At 44.1% G+C, this 20,132-nt stretch overlaps 1 protein-coding gene across 3 annotated transcripts in view; it reads right to left on the bottom strand.

The window, feature by feature from the left end:
* Positions 1-19,361, bottom strand: part of ELF2 (E74 like ETS transcription factor 2) — a 32,180-nt gene extending 12,819 nt beyond the window's left edge. The window contains exons 1-3 of one of the 3 annotated variants that reach the window (XM_083861674.1): positions 19,281-19,361; positions 13,356-13,527; positions 12,202-12,367 (exon numbers count right to left, since the gene is read on the bottom strand). In XM_083861674.1, the coding sequence (XP_083717800.1) occupies positions 12,202-12,367; positions 13,356-13,427 (238 nt within the window). In that variant the 5' untranslated portion in view covers positions 13,428-13,527; positions 19,281-19,361. Of the gene's footprint in view, positions 1-2,131; positions 2,250-12,201; positions 12,368-13,355; positions 13,528-19,280 lie in introns of those variants that run through there. The other 2 variants (XM_083861676.1, XM_083861675.1) reach the window with 2 other exon arrangements.
* Between the last annotated feature and the right edge of the window lie 771 nt (positions 19,362-20,132).

The raw sequence follows: 20,132 nt of genomic DNA, 5'->3' as shown, positions 1-20,132 counted from the left end.
TGTGAAGGAGCTGCTTCTACAACTGGCAATTAAGATAACCCTAAGCAGTAACAATTTTGGTCCATCTTACTTCCCACAGTTACTCAACACTGAAATTTTGTCAACACTGAAACCAGTAGCCGTGGGAAGAGGCAACATATAATTATAATAATCCCTTAGGATAAAGAATTCCTCACTTAAATCCACGTGGCATCATCAACATAGAAAACTAAGTAAACAGCTATGGTATCTTGATGGTATGATGATAGGAATACTAGACATGCCTAGGTGTCACTCACTGCCATGCAAATGTGGAAAAAAGGAGTAATGAAGTTGGTCGGGCTAATGAGATCCGCATGACAAAGTACATCAGAAAGAGCAAAGCAAAGGTAATTCATTATTTATCTAAGGGCTTGCTCTCAAGCAATCTAGTCACAGCGACTTAAGAAGGTGTTGACACAGTGATCAACTACTTAAACGCTCTCCATTCACAGACAATTAAAAGTAATCAACAACTCTAAATCTGCAGCAGCGAGACTTGCAGAAATGAGAGTTGTTCTACTGGCAAAGTGAAGCTCCATCGTAGACCCAAGTGTGAGAATGCTCAGGACCTACTGCCCTTCTGTTATGCAGGAAAACAGTTCTTCACTGCTTTGTAGTGGGCTGTTTTTGCATGTCTGGGGTGTGGGTCAGCCCCCTCCAAAAGCCCCTGGGTATTTTTCCACGTTAAATAAAACATGATGATTATGTGACTTGGCCCTTTCTGAAAGCCTATCTTAACACACTGGGAAACGACAGAGCATTTACCTTTTAGCCTGTAAAAACCCACTGCCCTGTCAATGCAAAGCCAGCATTAAGCTTGACTCTCTGAAAATTCATGCGCAGCTACTGCACAATTCATTACCTATAATGCTCTGTACTGTTTATGGTTTCAATGACTACTTTTAGAAGTTTAGCTCTATGTTGTAAAGGCAAAAATAAAATCAGATCTGGTACAACTTCAGTGGAGAACTGAGTGCTTGACACAGTTGTACCCTTGCTCTTTCTCCAAGGGCTTTAGCACACTTTAAGAAGACAAGTCCTGGGATCACTAGAGTATCGTGTTGTCAGACAGATTTAACGAAACGGAAAGAGGCCAAAGCATGCAGGACTCTGGAAGCAACCCCGAAGAAGTGCCACAGCTCGGGTGAACGGCCCGTGTCCCGGTAGCGGCCGCGGCTCGGAAGGTCTGACAGCGCGGAGGAGCGGCCAGAGAAAGCGCGGCACCCGCGCGGGCCGGCGGCGTGGAACGGCATTCCCTCCGCCCCGCGCCTCCCGACCCCGCGGCGGCCGCGGCGCTGCCCGGGGGCCCGGCCCGGCGCAGCCGCCCGCCCTTCCCCGGCCCGTCGGGGGCGCCCGCAGGCAGGTGCGGCCACGTGCGGCGCGGCGCGGCCACTTCCGTGTTTACAGTCGCTCCCCCCGGTGCCGCGCGCGCCCGCAGCGCCGCTCCCGCGCCCGCCGCGCGCCCATTGGCGGCCGGCGCCCCCCGCCCGCCGGGCCCGCCGCCCCTCCCCCGCGCGGGGCCCCGGGGAACGCGCCGCTTCCGCTCCGCGCCGCGCGTGGGGGAGGGGGCGCCGCCGCCCCCCCGCCCCGCACACGTGGGGCCGCGGCCCCGCCGGCGGCGCCTCCTCCCGCCCCGCCGCCGGAGCCGAGTTTAAAAGGGCACGGGGGGCGGGCGGCCGAACGGCGGGGGACGCGGTGCCCGGGGCAGGCCGGGCCGCGGCCCTGCGTGCGGTGCGCGGCGGCGCTCGGCCTGCCCGCTCGGACGGCGTGGCGGCGGCGCTCGGAGCGAGGAAAGGGCCGGGAAAGGCGGGAGGACGACAGCCTCGCGCACTTCCTGGTTCTCGCCCCAGCCTCCAAAACCCCGCTAAACTCCTCCGCGCGCCCCGCCGCGACTCCCGAGCGGGCGGCACCGCCGCGATTCCCGGCGCCGAGGGGCAAGTGCCGCGGGGCGGCCGCTCGCCGGGCCGGCCGCTACCAAGGTGATCACTTCCTGATTGCCCTCCATCGCCTCCCGCCCGCCGCCGGAGCGCGCCGTGCGCCGCGTCTTCTCCCCCCCGCCCCGGCCCGGCCCCGCTCCCGCCCCGCGTCGGCCCGGCGCGGCGCCGCTCACCGGCCCGAATGAGGAGGTCGAGCTGGTTCCTGCGCCCCTCATGCACGGACGCCGCCATGTTTACGCTGCCGGAGCGGCTTCACATTGACGGGCGGGCGCGCGCAGGGGCCGGCGGCGAGGCGCGCTCCCGCGGGCGGGCGGAGCGCTCACCGCCACGGCGCGCGGCGGCGGGAGCGCTTCCTGCGGGGCGGCGCGCGCGGCCCTTCCGCTGCCCGCCCCAGACAGGAAGTGCCGCGCCGGCTCCCGCCGCACCGCGCGCCCGCCCCGGGCGGGGGAGCCCCGGCAGCGCCTCCCGCTCCATCGCCCCGCCGCCACTCGCGCCTCCGCGCCCCGCTGACACTTGAACACCGGGGCAGACGCCAACCGGGATAAGCCGGACAGCCCTCACCGAGGCAACCGCTGACGCACTAACAAGATTTCTCCTTGACAAGTCCCCGGGGCACCTCTGTTAGTAACAACTTGTCAGAATAGCTCGGTCCGCCGTGCCTGGAATCCACCTTATCTCCGATAGAGGAACAGGGCTTATTCCAGTTAGCCGGAGGCCCCATCCTTCCTTCACCTCAGAAAAGACTTGTGGGGTGAAAAATGTTTAATTGCTCTCTTAATTAAAAAAAAAAACAAAAAAACCGAACCACTGCCACCACTTTTTAGGTTTGCATCCTCACCCCCTGAAGAACACCTGTGTCAGTAACGCCACAGCATCATTAACTTGCCAAGCCCCTGGACAGAGGCACCGGTCAGGAGAACACACTCTCCACACTTCCCACCACCCAGACCAGGTGCTGATTACTCCCAGGGTAAAACTCCAGAGCTGCATGCAAAGAAAAGCCGAGTGTGTCTTAGGGCTATGCATGGGAATTACACACATTAACACCATTAACATCATTAACATCACACACACCTGAGTAGGCCTACATTGATAAGCCAAGGATCTAACAAACACCTGCTGCCTACAGAAAACACACCTTCACAGCTCCATTAAAAGAAGGTGAAGGGGTGCAGCTGCAATCTTACAATACATAATCTCTTCCCCTCTCAAGTTTCAGTAGTCCTAGGACCTAGATCAATTTAGAAGCAATTTTCCCCAGGGCTGAAATCACAAAATATTATCCAGCAAAAATCAACTCCAGCTGGTAAATTCAGTGCTTCAAACTCTTGATAACTCCTACTCCTCCACTACAACTCTCAAGACATTATAGAAATACATTTTCATTACTGTATTTAAACATAATATTTATAATACACACACACACACACAAAAAAAAAAAAAAAAAAAAAAAAAAAAAAAAAAAAAAAAAAAAGGCAAAAAAGCATTCTGTAGACAGCAGTCATCTGTTCCTGGGTGTAAGGAATTAAATTTGTTCAGTGCCTCATCAGATAAAGAGCAAGACTTGCAAGCAACATCATTCATTCTCACATTCAGGCCATGATATCTAAGGGTAGGTCTGTGCTAAAATTTTGCCAGTCAAGATCTCTCCACAAGCCAGAAGCGTGGACAAAAAAGGCAACTAGCCAGATGTGAGGGCCAAAAGCTCTCACGCAGATCCAGCTTTGCCAACAGCAGAGTGCTCCTGTCAGCTTTTGTTATTCAGAGAGGTGGAACTGCAGTACTAACAAGAATTCCTTCCATCAGCGTATTTCCACTAGGGGACTCTGCTGTATTCTCCAGCAGAAGTTTCCTTAGTGGAGACAAGCCCAAGGATAAGAAAAGGCATTTTAGGTAGGCACACACTTAAATGGGCAATAAAATTTAATAGTCCTTCATTACAACATCCTCAGATTGAAGTGGAAGCCTTACACGGTGTAGTTTAGCAACACCACAGCTTCAGCTTATGTACAGAGTACTGCAATAACCATGTAGTCCTGTCACTTCGTCCTGTGTACCTCCTGTCATTAAAAATTATAATTTACCCACACTTCAAGCAGTAAAATACAGTTCAAAAGCTTGTCTGTTTAGATCCAGATCAAAAGCTGTACTGAGATGCTAAATGCCTTTGAAGATCCACACCCATGTCAATAGGAGTTCACACTACCATACTGTGGAAAAGGTGCACTCATAGTTTTTCCTTTTTTGATTGCTGTGTAATTCAGTGAAGATTGCTTACTGATTGCAGCTTTCAGTCACAAACTGAAGTGTTTGACTCATAACCCATAAAGTTTTGCCTGACATATGTGGACTCCTTGAATAAGTGCATGCAAGTAATTGGCATTGTGTTACTTTTGACAAACCCATAGGTTCAAAATGAAGGGAAAAAAAAAAAAAAGAGTATTAAAGTTCTTGGTTTCATACCACTTTCCTAAACAGCATTATTTCCTACTGCAAGCACAGACTTGGCACAATTTTTGCCAGTGCACATGAAATAGACTTGAACAGCTGCACACAAGTGTTCTGATTCTTCCCTCTCTCTGATGGCACACAGAGAGAATATCACTGGATGCCCAAGGGACTCCAATCAGTTGAAACTGAAAAGAATCTAAACCTGTGCATTTTCAAGATTAATATGCAAAAAGCCAACAAATTATGAAGTGACCTGTGCATACCTTATGCATGTTAGTATTAAATCATAACACTGTCTTTAAGGAGGAATGCAACCTTCTCCAAAAGCCCTGCAGTTTCATCTGTTTAAATTATATGATTTCTAGCATTTCATGAATGCTGATTGATTTGTCATGCTAATAAAATCTTATTATTTCAGGGGAAAAAATGTCAATAGGAAAAAAGTAAACGTGCATTTAACTTTTTAATCTCTTCTAAAGCCTCCTTTTTAGGCTAACAAAGAGGGATACAAAATCTACTCAGTGGGTGGCCCAATGAAGCAAAAAATACTTACTGTAATGGAACAGGGTCACAGGAAATTGCAGAAATTTTATTTCTCTGGCATGAAAAAATTAAAAATAAAATGTAGAGGAACAGATTGCTGACCAGCATCAGTCTTTGTCAGACAGAAACATGTTTATTTATCCTAGTTTATTGTTGAGGGGTTTTGGTTTTTTGCTTGTTTTTACTGTTAATATAATGAGACTAAATTAGTTATTTTTTAATGCACAAGTTCAGCTGTCAAGATAGCCAGGTAGACCTACATGCTACATTTACCAACTGCCAGGAAAAAAACCCAGTCAAAATGTGTAATAATCTGGAAAGTTACCATTTAAAATTATGCTTCTAGTTACTACATTCCTGTTTGTCATAAGTTTTAAGTAATTTCAAGGCAAGTGAATTGTATCTTCATACTTGTATAAACAGAAGAGTAAAATATATATCTTGCTTTCTGGTTAAGGGATATGGACAACTTTGTTCACAATAAAGGAAACGTATCACTTCTTCTCTGCAATATGCACCAGCTAAAACTCATTCTGATTCTTTTGAAAAACTGAAAGACATCTCAAAAAAAAGCAGCTGGATGTGACTAATTGTACCCAAAACAGCAGATGTAAATTCAAAATTTACATCTGGTAGGTTTCATCAGATTTGCAGACTTGGATTGGAATAGAATCATCAATTATCTTAAGCATCTCCTTGAAAAGTCCTCAAAACTAACAGAGCATTCAGTGCTTATAGAGGAAGTGTCATTCTCCACTCCCATAGTCTCCTATATAAAGTTGTGTTTCCTACAGCTCCCACAAATATGATGAAAACTACTTCGTCACAAGCATTGTAGCTTGAAATGCTAAAAGTACAGCCTTCCAGTGACAGCAAATAATTAACCAGAAAGAAAAAACTGTGTTCATTTAATTACTTTAAGCCACAGAGGATTCCAGCTGTATTCTAGTAACACAAAGCTAACCTGGGAAAAGGCAATTATCATAAAGCATATGCTTATTCTTAAAAAGGTAAGTTGTTTGAGTTAATTTAAGTAAGTGGAGGATAAATGGCAATCTGTCTGCAATTTGTCATGGGCAAAGATCCCGTGACCAATAGAGAAGCACGGTAAATGATTCCCCAGTTGTGGAACCTGCACAAGATCAACCTTTTGGTGCTGCAGAGCTCTGTAAAAACTGTTTCAGTTGACAAAACTTGAGAACAAACCAATCTACAAACATCAATTCTCTCCCAAGTCAAAGAAAAGGAAAAAATGAAGACATGAGGAGAACAATATGGGGACACTAAGGTTGGTGCAAAAGAGGGAAGGGGAGGAAGAGGTGCTCTGGACATCAGAGCTGAGATTCTTCTGCAAGCCGTAGTCAGGGCTATAATACAACAGTTTCCCTGTAATTCATGCAGGGCATGGGGGGATGTAGCATTGACCCATAACCCATGAGAAAAAGACACTCATGCTGGAACATGTGGATGCTGAAAAGCTGTGATCAGGTGAGAGGCTTGAACAGAGAGAAAGAAAAGCTTTGCTTTCAGAAGTAGAGAAAGAGGACCCTTGCTTTTATACTAAAACAGCTCATCCTTAAAAACTGCAGCCCATAAGCTAAACGGCCCACAAAAAGCAGTTGTGGCAAAACTGCTTTTTTGCCATGAGAGGGACTTCATGTTGCAAGTAGGTTCCAGGCAGACTGTTAGCCATTGAAAATTAAAACCATGTTGGAAAAGCTCACAGAGAACTGGTTCCCATAGGAAAGACCCCAAGGCATAGCAAAAGAGACTCCTTTCCCTAAGTGAACTGAAGGAAGATTTATCTAAGTGACAAACTGACTAAAAATCCCATGTTTTGTCTCTCTGTGCTGTCAGTGGGAAAGAAGAGCTGAGAGGGGTGGGAAAAGCGTTCTAACAGTTTATTTTTACTTGTCATTATCCTCTTTTAATTCTGTTAAAAGGTATAAAGAAAATAAATTTTTCTTTATACCTTTTAAAATTTTAAGGCTGTTTTGCCCTCAGAGTGTTTTTCTCTTAATCCTTTTCTCACCCCATTATTTTTCCCCCCCCTCCTCTGCTTAACTATAGCAGAGGAAAATGAATAACTGATTTTTGTGGGTGCACTGGCATTTGGCCAGCATCAAGCTGTCACAGTCTGAGGGCAGTACTTGCACTCTACACCATATATTGCAAGTGTTAACAGAGCAACAATTCTGAAATACCAACCATTTCAAAATCTGCAAGTAATTTCAGAAGTCCAGGCATGCCCTGTCCCAGGTGCCCAAATCATCTACTGATTTTAAAGTTACAGAAAGGTCAGTTTTGTCCAGGATCCCAAAGAAATTCCCATCTAGTAATTACAGAAGTAGCTGCTGTCTTCAACAGGCCATCACTGTTCATAGCTATTACTGCATTGCAAAGGTAATAATACCAAGAAGCATTTTTAACAGTTAAATGCCAGAAAACATGCAAGAAACAGAACAGTCATCTGTTTTACAGCACATCAATGTAATCAATACCATCCACTGTGAATTCAACAGTAAAAAATGCCCAAATAGCAAAACAACCACAAAGTGTCCCTGGAAGACACAGGGAAATATTAAGAAAGTGGTCCCTGACTATACCAAGCTCATTTTCTTGACTACACCATATGAAGTCTATCAATACCAAAGCCAAGTGTGTGTCACAATCTGCACCTTTGAGGGGACTCAGGATCCTGATGTCACTGTTCATACAGCAGTTAATAATTCCAAACAGAAAAAACAAATGTATCCGCAGGATATGGCACTACCTCTGACAGAATTAATCAAAATAGCAAGTGTCTACATTCCACCATTATTACTTGTGCATGCAGAGTAAGAAAATTCAGCTGTCTTATTAAAAAAAAAAAAAAAAATCAACCCACAAACAATCAATATTTACACTTCCCTGCTTTATAAAGAAATTCTTTCTTCCCAGGGCAGTCTAATAGCTAATGATAAGTCAGGTATTAACACTATTTGAGACTGGCAATAGGCTGGCATATAAACTATGCCAGACTTGAGTAATTTCTCTGTCCCAGATGTATCATTTTGAAGTCCTTAAGGCTTTTCTGGTAACAACAAACATCTATTCTATAAGTCCACTGAATGCTTTTAAGGACTAAATGTCCTGCTCAAACACATAAGGTTTTACTCTCATCCTACGTTTTATTGTCAACTAAATCTCCCTTTTAATATGCAGATAACCTTTAAAAATTATTACTTTCAATAGTTTGTCACGGTATTTTTGGTCAATAAACACCACCAACTCTTGCGTACTCATACCACAATGGGTTTGGATGCCCCATTGCATTCTAATTTCAAGGTAAAAAAACCCAAATTTTTCAGCTTACATTAGTAAAATGCTTTGGCTGTGTCTTCAGAGTAAGAGCCTACAAATTCTCACTCCCAGCTGCAATTGGAGCTGGGAGTTTAGAGGAGAATCCATCTGTGCATCTGAAGTCCAACCCATAATGTCCCACACCAGCAAACCATTAAATTAGCCTCCGATCAGCCTCAGAAAATAAAAATTATGCCTGGAATGTGTAGTTAAATTAGGCTTTATTACAAATCAGTTAGTCTTGCAGCATGCTTTCAGTATGAATGGAGCACTGAATGCTGCAAGGCAGAAACCTGAAATCTAGAAAGAACTGGACACCACAACTCGCGGTTACTGTTATATTAAAATACTATTGTCCGTCTGTAGAGCTCTTTTCCTTAATTTCTCAGAAAAGGGAACACCAACAAAGATGATATAAAATCTAAGCCAGAGTTGCATTTTGTTTCTGAATTAAGAATATTACTGAAAACAGATGCACATACCTTTGGGATAACTGCTCCAAGCACTACACAACAGCACGTGCAACAGGAGGGGAAAAATTCTACCTCACTGTCATCAACATTTAACATTCATAAATGTGAGAGGTTTTTTAATTAAAAACATGGCAGATCCTAATTCTGCCCTTGGCTCAGCACTGACTGTCCTTATAGTCCACACAGGCTATATCCATTCACAAAATAGCAAACCACAAGTAGAACCATTCAGTGCACAACACAGATCATCTCTTTAATGTCTTAAGTAAATTTTCCCACAGCAGCTTCCCTACAGCATTTTTTACAGAGGGTACTGATCCCTATATCTGGAGGCTAGAATAATGCTACATTTTAATAAATTATGAAGCTTTAGATTAACTGCAAAGTAGCCTGAGGCTATTTGAATGTGTGTTGCAATGCTACAAACCACATAAATCAGTAGTCATTGGAATTGCCAATGAACTGTCACAAGAAAGGGAAAACATCAATCCATGGCCAACAGGAAAGATGCTGACAAAGGGGGGTGTATTATGTGAAAAGGGATCCTTTTCAAGTGCTGCCAAGGATTCTTTAAGATGGGTTTTAGTATTTACCATGCTGTCTGTGGAATCTAGAACCAGAAAAGGTATTAAGTCTACTCATTCTTGGTGCAACAACAATACATCTATCAAACAACGTGAAAATTTTTGTAGCAATTAATTCTGTCACTTATAAAGTAGAATCTATTGAGACTACTTCAGCAATAATACACTTTTCTTCTAAGATGTACAGAAATGAAACTGTTGCACCTCTCTAAATTGGGATCATTAGCATAATAAAGGTATGTACTTCAAAAAATCAACACCTTAAAATGCTCTTTAAACATCGTACCTTGTTTACTGCCTTAGCCTGCTTTCTCATTAAGAATTACCATGGCATCTGTTACCACCTCTCTCCTACATTAAATTGCTGCCTACCCACAGCCCAGCGTGTCTACTACAAAATTAAAAGTTTAAAAACAGCACACTCAGATTCACTGTCCTGCAAGTCACTGCTAATAATGGTGCACTACCAAAAGGAATGTTTCTCGGGGCTTTCATACTTTCTCTCTGCCCATCTTACCTCTCTGTATGAGAAACAGCTCAGAAAGGCTCCTGGCTGTGCCAAAACGTGTCAGTCACAACTCATGCCTCCCTCACAACAGCCTAAACCAAGCACTCCTCTCACCAACACTGACATCAGTTCTGTGCAAGGACCACTGCTCATTGTCATGAATAATTACACCATGAAAACCACACTGGATTAGTAAGTGTATACACTACATAAATAATACTTAAAAGATGGACTGTAGGAATGGGTGTGCATCCATAGTTTTTAAAATCTTCTTCAATTTTTATTTCTCTTCCACTGTTTATTGGCTTTTCACTGCCCATTAATTCTTAGATCAAAACTATTAAAACAAAAAAATTTTCAACTGATTTAAATATATCACCTTATCATATTAAATTTTTAAGAACATAGTAATGTCAAGCTGAAAACAAAAGCAACACAGAAAACACCAACAAACTACATGCAGTCAAGACAGATCTCTTACCATGTCCAGCAAGAGACACCAAATTATCAGATCAACTGCCCTATAAATTTTAAGACTATACTTTCAAATATCAAGGCTTGGAAGAACCCACATCCCTGTCTTTGAATGACAGCTTACATAAAACTATTCCTATAGAAGAGCTGCAAGATTTCCATTGCAATTTCCCCCAGTTTATTATGGCCATAAAATAATGCTTAAAAACATAAAGAATTCATTTGCAGCAGCTCTTTATCCTAAAAGAACTGCTCTGTTAGCCATTAATTTAGCATTAATCTACAAAAATCTTACAAGAAACAGCATATTTAATGTTTAAAAAACAACTTCTGAATACGAAAACCTTCAAAGTATAAGCTCTTAAAGGTTTTCAAATATAAACTTAAGTTGTAAAACTCAGTTTGGGAAGAACACTCTCACTTCTCACTTACCTTAATCTTAAAAGTTTTATTACCATAGTCAAAAATTAAATTTAGGAAATACATTTCATAACTTCTCTTTCCATTAATTAGCATATTTCTTTCAAAACACATTTCAGTAAACTGGAATTTTAAGTATTGTCCCAAAACCTGCATCATTAGTTCATGCTCACCTTGTGAAGCTGATGCCTGTGATTTTTGCTGCAGTGCTACAGAGTAACATCCAGCTTGAGAAGGATGTATGAGCAACTGCATCCACTGTTTACTGAGAAAAACTGCACTGAAACTTACCTAATCTGATGGGAAGGCATACAGATTTACTGGGATGCCAAGTTAGGTAGCTGAGACAGTCTCTCACCTTTGTTTTGCTTTCCTGACATCATGAATTTAAACTCCAGCTCTAAATTAGGCAGCCCCAGGATATGAGCATGTGCTACCCATGTTAAGTGGGTCTCACCAGTTAAGTATGGGGTGCCCCAGAGGGCCTGTCCTTTGGCTGCAGTTCTACAAACTCCCTACTCCAACACTCTGCTAATCCAGCAGAAATTTAACTCAACAAAAACACAGAACAGTTGAGGGTCTCCTTGCTATTTTTCTTCTTGCAAAATTAGCATAAAGAAGTGTAAGAGGCAATGCAAGAGGCCAAGAGGGAAGGACAGCAGGATTCACAGCCCAACAGTCAGATGTTATCAGGCTGCTGCAGCAGCACAGCTTTTCTTTCTGCAGACACTTTAAACATTCTTTGGTGCCCCTCGGAAAATGCAAACCTCCTGATCCTGTTCTTTGGAGAGAGGGTGTACAGAGAGATTTGTGCTTCTCACTGAACAGTTCAGGTTTCACAGCAAAGCTCCACTCCTTTCTTCATTCCTAACTTGTTATTTTATAGACAGATGTGTTAATTTCAATCTATTAGGCTTTTTGCCCACAAAGAACAGCCCAACTCCATTCCCCCTGGCCACCCACTCCTGCAACCAAACCAGCAGTACTACAACTCTCGCACCAAAAAGGCAGGATAGGAAGGGACAGACAGGAAGGGGCAAGAGTTGGAAGATGGGGCAAATAGAGCCACACAGTCCCTATTTCCAGCGGCCCTGCAGTCGTGTGGCTCACACACAGTGTAAAACTGAACTCTAATCAGCTCACTGGCTCAGCTGATACTTAACTCCCAGTTTAGTTGTCTAGTAAAGTCCCTGTGGAAGTATGTAGCAAAGACATAAATGAAGACCCGCCTGCCCAAGAGGGAGGAGACACAGTGTTACAATGCAGCACCCTGAATGTAATGTGACATTTTTACCTGCCAAGGTAATCCTGTCACCAAGAAAGACTAAGCAAAACTAAGCTTAGAGGAAAGAGATGTGTCAAGACCTCCATCCCGTGGGTAGATACATTCCTTGGGGATTTCTAAAAGTACAAAAACCTCATGGAAGGAAAGAATTAAGTAAGTCTACCTGTTTCCACAGTTTCAGTCTCAATTTCTTGTTCCTCTGCTACATCTTGCATCAGGTAAGTCTCATCATCATAAACCAGGACCTGAGCAGCGTAACCCTGTTCTAGTCTGGCACTAGGAACTGGCTCCACAACCACTGCTGGGAATTCAGAGACTGGCTCATTTTCCTACAGAAAGGAAAAAAAAAAAAAAAAAAAAGGGAAAGAAAAGAAAAAAAAAATGCTCTAAGTACTGCACTATTGAACTCTACATTAGTATATTCCTTTATGTTCTTACATTCTTTATGGAATAATGATAATAATTGTAAGTATTTTTAAAGGAAATTTTCTTCCAAAGCAGGAGGTTAAAAAAATAAAATATAGTTATCAGTCATTAGAGGGGGCTTTCTAAATCTCAAAGATATTTTCCTGGGTTTAAGGACTTAAAAGTTAAAGCACCAGACAGTTTTAGGATATTAGAAGAGAGCACACTTTCTAATGAAGACACTCAGCTGTGGGAAGTTTTCCCTTCCCTCTGCTTGATGAAAGGTAACAAAGGCTTTGACTACACACTGCAAGATACTTACATCTGACCTGTGTCTTATGAACATGTTTTGGGTTAAGTGCATAAGTTATTACAGAAGAACTGACTACTTCAAAACCTATATGCTCATCTCTACTTATTTGAGGATCAAAATGGCTGTACAAGCATATATAATCAGTTATAGTGTTGCAGAAGTAGAACCCTGCCAGATTCTGTTTATGAAAAGCTACAGGAAAGTAGAATATACTTATTAATGGTTGATAAGAATGCAAAATACAATAAAATAGGCTGTGCTGGCTAACTTTAAAAGAGGTCCATGTATTGTTCTGCTCAACTTATTCTATACCTCAAAACACATCTGAGACCTTTAAAGAAAGTTTAGTATAGAATATAACTTCGTAAACCCAATCTACACTTGCACTGCAGATTTCAAAACTTCCTGCTTCCACTGTTGTGGTAACAAAATCTTCTGCTAAAAGATATTTGAAAAATGGCTGCACTCTTCCCCCTTACACAACAACCTCAGATCCATTTCATCTGTTTTCACAGCAAGTTTACAGTGAAATTTTCTTTCAAATTAAGACAAAAGGTTTCGAAGTTTGAGAGTAAACAAGTGCTATTTACTTTTCTAACCTCTTGATTTTTTATTTCCTTGCTGTCAAACTCCAGGGCAGGGCCTCCATTGTCCATCACTACTGATGTCATGGTGCATCCCCTGAAGATTCTCTGAGAACTGTTATCTCTCTCAGGATATCAGAGGCTTGAATTCACAATCCACTGCTCTTAAACAGCTAGGCAGAGGTTGCTGAAACACAAAATAATTTTAAGTTATTTGCATAATTTATACTCAAAAGTCTTCCAATGTTTATGAAATCTCTTGCATGCTGCATGTCTACATCAAAATAGGGCATCAGCAAACACTGAGATCAGTGCTTTATAACAAAAGTCTGAATCTGCCCCAACATTTTTAATAAAACATCTCCATTAAAAGGCTACAACAATCACTGAGGTCTGCAAGAAAACAGGACCATCTAATACTCACTGAAGAAAAAAAATATCACCAATACTCCAAAGGGCAAACTCAATGAGTCTGCTTTTCAATAGCAGGAAGCTGGCTTAAACTAAACTAATCTTGCACTTTTAGGGAAACACTTGCTTGGATTCATGCAGAGTAACTGGGCTTCCTGCAGGCTACACTAACAACAAATTACAAATGCTGATCTCCCCAGCCAGATGCAAACTAAGCAAGGAATAAGATACATTTCAAAAGAAAGAAAAAATATATACAATTTGGGGGGGGGGGGGGGGGGAAGGCTTTTTTTGCTCACATAGGTAGTCCACTTTACATGACAAAGCACAACTCATACCTAACCATATTTGATTTGTAATAGCACAACCCCCCCCCCCCCCCCACCCCTACCCCAGTTACTACTTTATTTTCCATTGTTTCACTTGTAAAGCTGGCACCACTTCTTGATGAAGAAGAAAGCTAAGGCCTCCTCTGCTCCCCAAACAAGACTCGGGCTGGAAAGCCTTTAACAGGCATTCATTCCTTGGAGCCATATACACCTGTCACCCTCCAGATTTTAGAACAAAAAGCCTACTCCTTAACTATCAATTATTCCAGAAGTCTTTAAACTCAAAAATACATAGAATAGAAAAACAGCTGTTTATTAATACACTAAAATCATAAAAAGAAAAAATATCTGGTTTATTGCAAAACCTTTTTCTTCTACAGTTTTTCATTTATATACACAATAGAAATATTGCCAATGAATCATAACCCAAAAGAGAAGCCCAGAGAAATTAAATTGCATTTTAATTTGGAAGCACAGACGTTCCAACCTGTTTCAAACATCAGCATTATTCCTGCAACTCAGACTTGTAGCTACGTGAACATAAAATGCTTCACATGGTCTCTCTGCTCAAGCGCATCACAAAGCTAATTTCATTCTCAGGCAGAATATTAATGTGAACAATGAATAATAATAAATATTAATGCAAATAAACAATCATATACTAGACTACATCGACTGTACATTTATATTTTACACACTATAATCCCACACAGGTGGCCAAGTAACTGACAAATTGCAGCAATTGAAAACACCCAATACTGTTTACAAGATCAGGTTCTCTCAAAAACATGTTATTTCTGTCTCCTAGGTTACAAAAGGTTTAGATTACTTTCATGCTGATCTATCTCTACATGAATCACCAATTTCCTATAGAAACTAAATTAAGGCAATTCCCAAAATAAGGGAACATAAATGATAATCTTCATTTTCCAGCTGGGGCAGAAATCCTAGTAAGGACCTTACAGGGCAAAGAAAGCACAAAGGAGAATGTGTGAGATGTTAAATCTCAGCATTCATTAAAATAACTGTATCTTCAGACTGAATACGTGGAATAGTCCTTCAAGGCACTCAAAGTCATTATATTCTAGATTTGAACTTCACACTGACAGTCAGCAATGTTTTCAAAACTCTGCCAGGGTAGAGAAAACAACAAGCCCACTCGTCAGCAAGTGAGAAGGTAAAAGAGCTTCAGTTCAGTCTGGTTTAGTTGCTCTAAGTTAAAGCAGACACTCAAACACCCACACACCTACATGCATGTCAGATTCCCACAGACACAGCCCTTTATCAATGAACCAGCACCTCCCTTCTTCCCTTTCCCTAAAATGTATGTCTCTAAGGAAGACTTTTTGCTTCTCCCTCAAATTTCAGTAGGACACTGAATCTATTCCCCATCCTCTCTCTAGCAAATCCCAGCTCATTTGATTCCTGTAAAAGGAAAACTGCCTGGTCACTTCCAGGAATCTGCTCAGAAATTCACATTTCCCAAGACTAAGTGAGCCAAGAAGGCCAAAAGACAATTAGACTCAGATTCTTAAAGTAAGAGATGATTCAGGTTTGTAAGAGATTAGGCTGTCCCCAGTGATACAATTAGCCAGCACAGAAGCTGGTTCAAAGTACTAGTTTTGAACTACAGCACAATCTGCAGAAAGATCAAAAATGAAAACAAAAAATGCACACTACAGATTTAATTCCTCTCTGGACAGATGCTTACAATAAGGCAAAATACAGAATAACGTCAGTAAATTTAACACTTCCAAAAGAAATTACTAAATCGTGTTGTTCTAGTTATGACATCAACTCCTGTTCTTCCTGGTAACGGAAAATTCGGAGAAAACCTAATTCTGAAACATTTGGGAAAACCCTTAAAACCACAAAAACATCCTTGCCATTATTTTTATACATATCTCATGGGAAAACAAAAATACATCTACGTGCTCCCATCACCAAATAATAAAAAACAAAACCCCAACCAAACTAATAATTCTGAATCTTGAATACTTTGCCTCACCAGCGAGAAGTTTCTATTTACAACTACAAAACACACAATAAAGAGTCAATTTTTTTGTAACTTTCAGTGGTCAAGACAACCAATTAGAGCAAATCTTCAGAGGCTACAGGGCACTTGTCAAAATGGCTGCAAAATACCAGTTCATTCACAAATTGAACAGTACATTTATCTGACCTACATTATGTATCCAAGTGTGTGTCTACAAGAAATCCAAACTGTTCTCTGTATGTTTCTGGCAGAAAGCTTAAAACCACTGCAAATCACATCTGTGATGAACACATCCCACTAAAGACAGTGTCTTAAGTAGATTCCCCTGGGCATAACCACACATCAAGTTAACAGGGAAGCAAACATGCAGAGTAAAAGATAATAATTAAAAACAGTGTAGAAAGCGTGGTAGAGAAGGTCATCTCTTCCAGGCCAGACTTCAAGTGAAGTTATTTAGGACTGATTTCAAAACAAAACTCTAAATATAACTCTGCAAATAGCTTTAGCACACCTTCATTTTAACTATAAAAGAAACTAGCAAAAAAAACCCTTCAAAACACAATGCCTGGAAAAAGGTGCCCATACAGGAGAACAAGACAAACACAGAGAAGTCTGAGCAGCAGTGACCAGAGGCAGCTGCTCCTCCAGCAGTCAGAACTGCCACAAGTTACTTGGAACATCCCCCTTTTATTCAGGTCACATCCTAAATCCTGAGGAGGGATTCATGTGGATACCTGCACAGATGCAACCACAGGTGCAGGACTCCAGCCAGCAGTAGCATCACACGGAAGTTTTTTTTGGTTTTGGTTTTTGTTTTTTTTTTTTCCAAAACATCCTTATTTTGGGTTAATAAAAAATAAATAAATAAATAAATAAATAAATAAAAAAGGAAAAAAAAAAAAAAAAAGAAAAAAAAAAGTTGGCTTGAAAATGAAGTTAGTTATACTTGCAGAAATACCCTGGCCAAGATCACTGCAGAACCCCACTAACAGGAACAAAGGTCACTAAGGTGCTCTTTTAGAGGCAGAACCTCAAATACAGCAGTAAATGCCACTATCACCCTGATACATACAAGCCATAGCACAGTCTGTAAAACATTTCACGTTGCCTGAAAAGTCTTTTTAAAGACATTTTCCCAGATCACATTTACAGCTCTGGCTAGCTGATTCACACTGGCACGTGCAGAAGAAATGGCAAATTTGCTTTCTTTTTCTGAAACTCAACAAGCCTAAGAACTGAAAAATAAAGTTACTGAAAAAGCTGTCTGAGAGAAAAAAAAAAAAAAAAAAAAAAAAAAAAAAAAAAAAAAAAAAAAAACAACACAAACAAACCCTAAACTTCTTGCTAAAGTTTGCTGCAGGGGTTATATCAAAATTGGGATACAAAGTAAATCTTTGCATCCACAAGGTCAGGGGAGCATGCAATCCATGCAGTACCTCATGCAGTTTACAGTACCTTACAATTCAGACCAAGCAGTAAAATTTCTAAAATACAAATCAAAATAATGGATGGGCAAAGTAGTCTTAGCCACACCATACTTTGTAAGTTTTCATATAAAAAACCCAATAAATTTACTGCTGAATGCACAGAAACTATCACGCTGAATCAAATTAGTGATGCATCAAATCCAGCAAAACACTAGAAGACCTCCCTCCGTAAATACGTAATTTGATAAGCTGAACATCCAAAGTTTGCTCTGAAACCTCGACAGCTAAAGCTGATGAGGCCCAAAACATGTAAGCTTATAATCACTTAGAAACTATTAACGTTCTGCAAAAAGCTTTGTGGCTTCAGCAGGCTTCTTCTGGACCTTCCTGCATCTCATCCTATTAGCAGGCTCTCTTCCCACTGCTCTCTATTTAAAGATACTCTGTAACCTTCCCTTCCCTCCGACAGAAGTCTCGCATACTTTCCCTTAATTTGCACCTCTCTTCCCAGAGAATTGATTGTTGGTCCTTAACAATCATTTCCACTCCCCCACGAGCCAGAGTAGGGAAGAATTATTCATCCTGCCACATAATAAAGCAGCGGAGGACGATTAAATTAAGTGATGAGGATGTAAGTTTAAAAAACAAACCCCAACACACACATTTCTAAAAAGAAGCAGCGTGCAAAAATTCCGTAATTATCTTTGACAGCACATTCTAGACTTAAAAACTAGCGCTTAAAAACTTGTAAGATTTGAGTTAGACAGCTTTATGAAGGTAAAGCCCTGGAGTTGCTTATGAGACTATTGAACATAAAGATGTGTGTAGCAGTCTGAACTTTAGGCACCTTCTGAACCAGATACTGCTGAAACCTGAGAGATGAAGAGCGTGTCACTGACGGCACCACACAAAAGAACCAGCCTTTTTACAGCACCTTTCCGAAAGCAACTAATCCTGTCCAGCATAAGAGACGGAGTGAGAGGAGAAGGAAAAGCAACAAGGACTAGCTCCAGAAGTCCAGTAAGGTCGTGCTGTCTTTTCCAAAGAAGTTAAATGACTAAAGAAAAGTCACAAGAAAGATAACAGTGCCCGGCCGTAGGGGAGAGAGCAGGCAGAATGAAAAACTGAATTATTCAAGTGGGCAGAGACGAGAGGGAACACATCCAAAAAGGTAACAGCTAAACAGGAGCTGGGCTCACCCAGCACGACGTTTTTCGGTCAGGGCATAATGCAAAGCACGCCAGAGCGGTGCCGTGTGCCGGCGGCGCGAGGGACGAGGCAGGGCAGAGGCGATCACGCATGACAGCGAGTGTCCAGCCCGCCCGGGCTGCCATCTTCTCCCGACGCCCTGTGTAAACAAGGCGCTGCCCCTTGGCGCTGCCCCAGCCGCCTCCCGCTCCGCCGCCGCCCCGCTCCGCCGCAGCCGGGCCGGGAGGAGGCGGCGGGCCGGGCCGGGCCGGGCCGGGAGGAGGCCGCGCCGCCCGGGGCTGTTTACCCTGACAGCGCCGGCACCGCCCGCCGCCCCTCGGCCGGCCGCGGACCCCGCGGGCAGCGGGACGGCCCCGGCTGCTCCGCCGCGCCCCGCGCCAAACCGAAACTGCGGCGGCGGCGGGCGGGAGGTGCCGCCGGAGCGACCCCCGGCCCCGCCGCCCCCGGGCCGCCCCACACGCCCCCCCCCCGCCCGAGACGGCCCCGCGGCCCCTTCGCGGGGGCGACCGCCGCCTGTCAGCGCCCGCCCGTCCGTCCGCCGCGCCGGGAGCCGCCGCCGCGCCCTTACCGTGCCCGCGCGCAGGAGGCCCGTCCGTGTCCCGCCCGGGCCGGGGAGGAAGCGGCGGCGCCGCCCGGGCAGAGCCGGGCCGGGGCCGGGCCGGGCCGGGGCCGCCCCGCGCGGGAGGGGCGGGGGCGCCGCGCGCGACCTGCCCGGCCCGGCCCGGCCCGCCCCCGCCGGGCGCGCGGGGGCGCTGCGGGCATGCGCGGCCGATCCGCGCCTGCGCGGGGCCCGCCCGGCCCGCCGAGCTGCGCGGGGCGCGGGAGGGCCCGGGGCGAGACCGGGAACGGCGGCCGCTCGTCCTTCCCCGCGCCCCTCATCCTTCCCCGCGCCCCGCCGCCGTGTGCCCGGCCGAGGGGAGCCCGTGTGCGGGGCGCGGGCAGCCAGGCTGAGGGGAGAAGGCCCCGGGGCGGCGCTGCCCCTCCGCCCTGTGGGAACAGGTGCCGCGGGCGCGGCGCGGTCCCGGCAGCGGCTCTGCTGGAGAACTGTCCCGTGTCTCTGGCCAGCTGCGGAGCCAATTCCGGGCAGTGCTGAAACGCCGGCCCCGGTTGTGCCCCGCCGCAGCCGCCCCACAGAGCGCGGGGGTTTGGATCCGGTCAGATTGGGGAAGGGGTTTTTGTTGTTCCCTGGCAGCACGAGATGCGCCGTCAGACTCTGCTCACGAAGCAAGTAGGCATCGAGACTGTCTTGGCCGAGCCTGGTCCGAGGTTTTGGACAGAATTGGTTTTCTCCTTTATAAACATTGGGCTTCAACCTTTATGCCCTTCTTGGCATTTTACAGAAATAAACAGAAGGGCTTTAGCTGAAGAGGAGGCAGTACATTTTCATTACAGACAGAAAGAAACTCTTGCATTGCCACGG

The sequence above is a fragment of the Zosterops lateralis genome (assembly GCF_965231275.1).
Source record: "Zosterops lateralis genome assembly, chromosome: 5".
In the NCBI taxonomy this organism is placed as follows: Eukaryota; Metazoa; Chordata; class Aves; order Passeriformes; family Zosteropidae; genus Zosterops; species Zosterops lateralis.
This window is presented reverse-complemented; position numbering and strand designations above follow the sequence as displayed.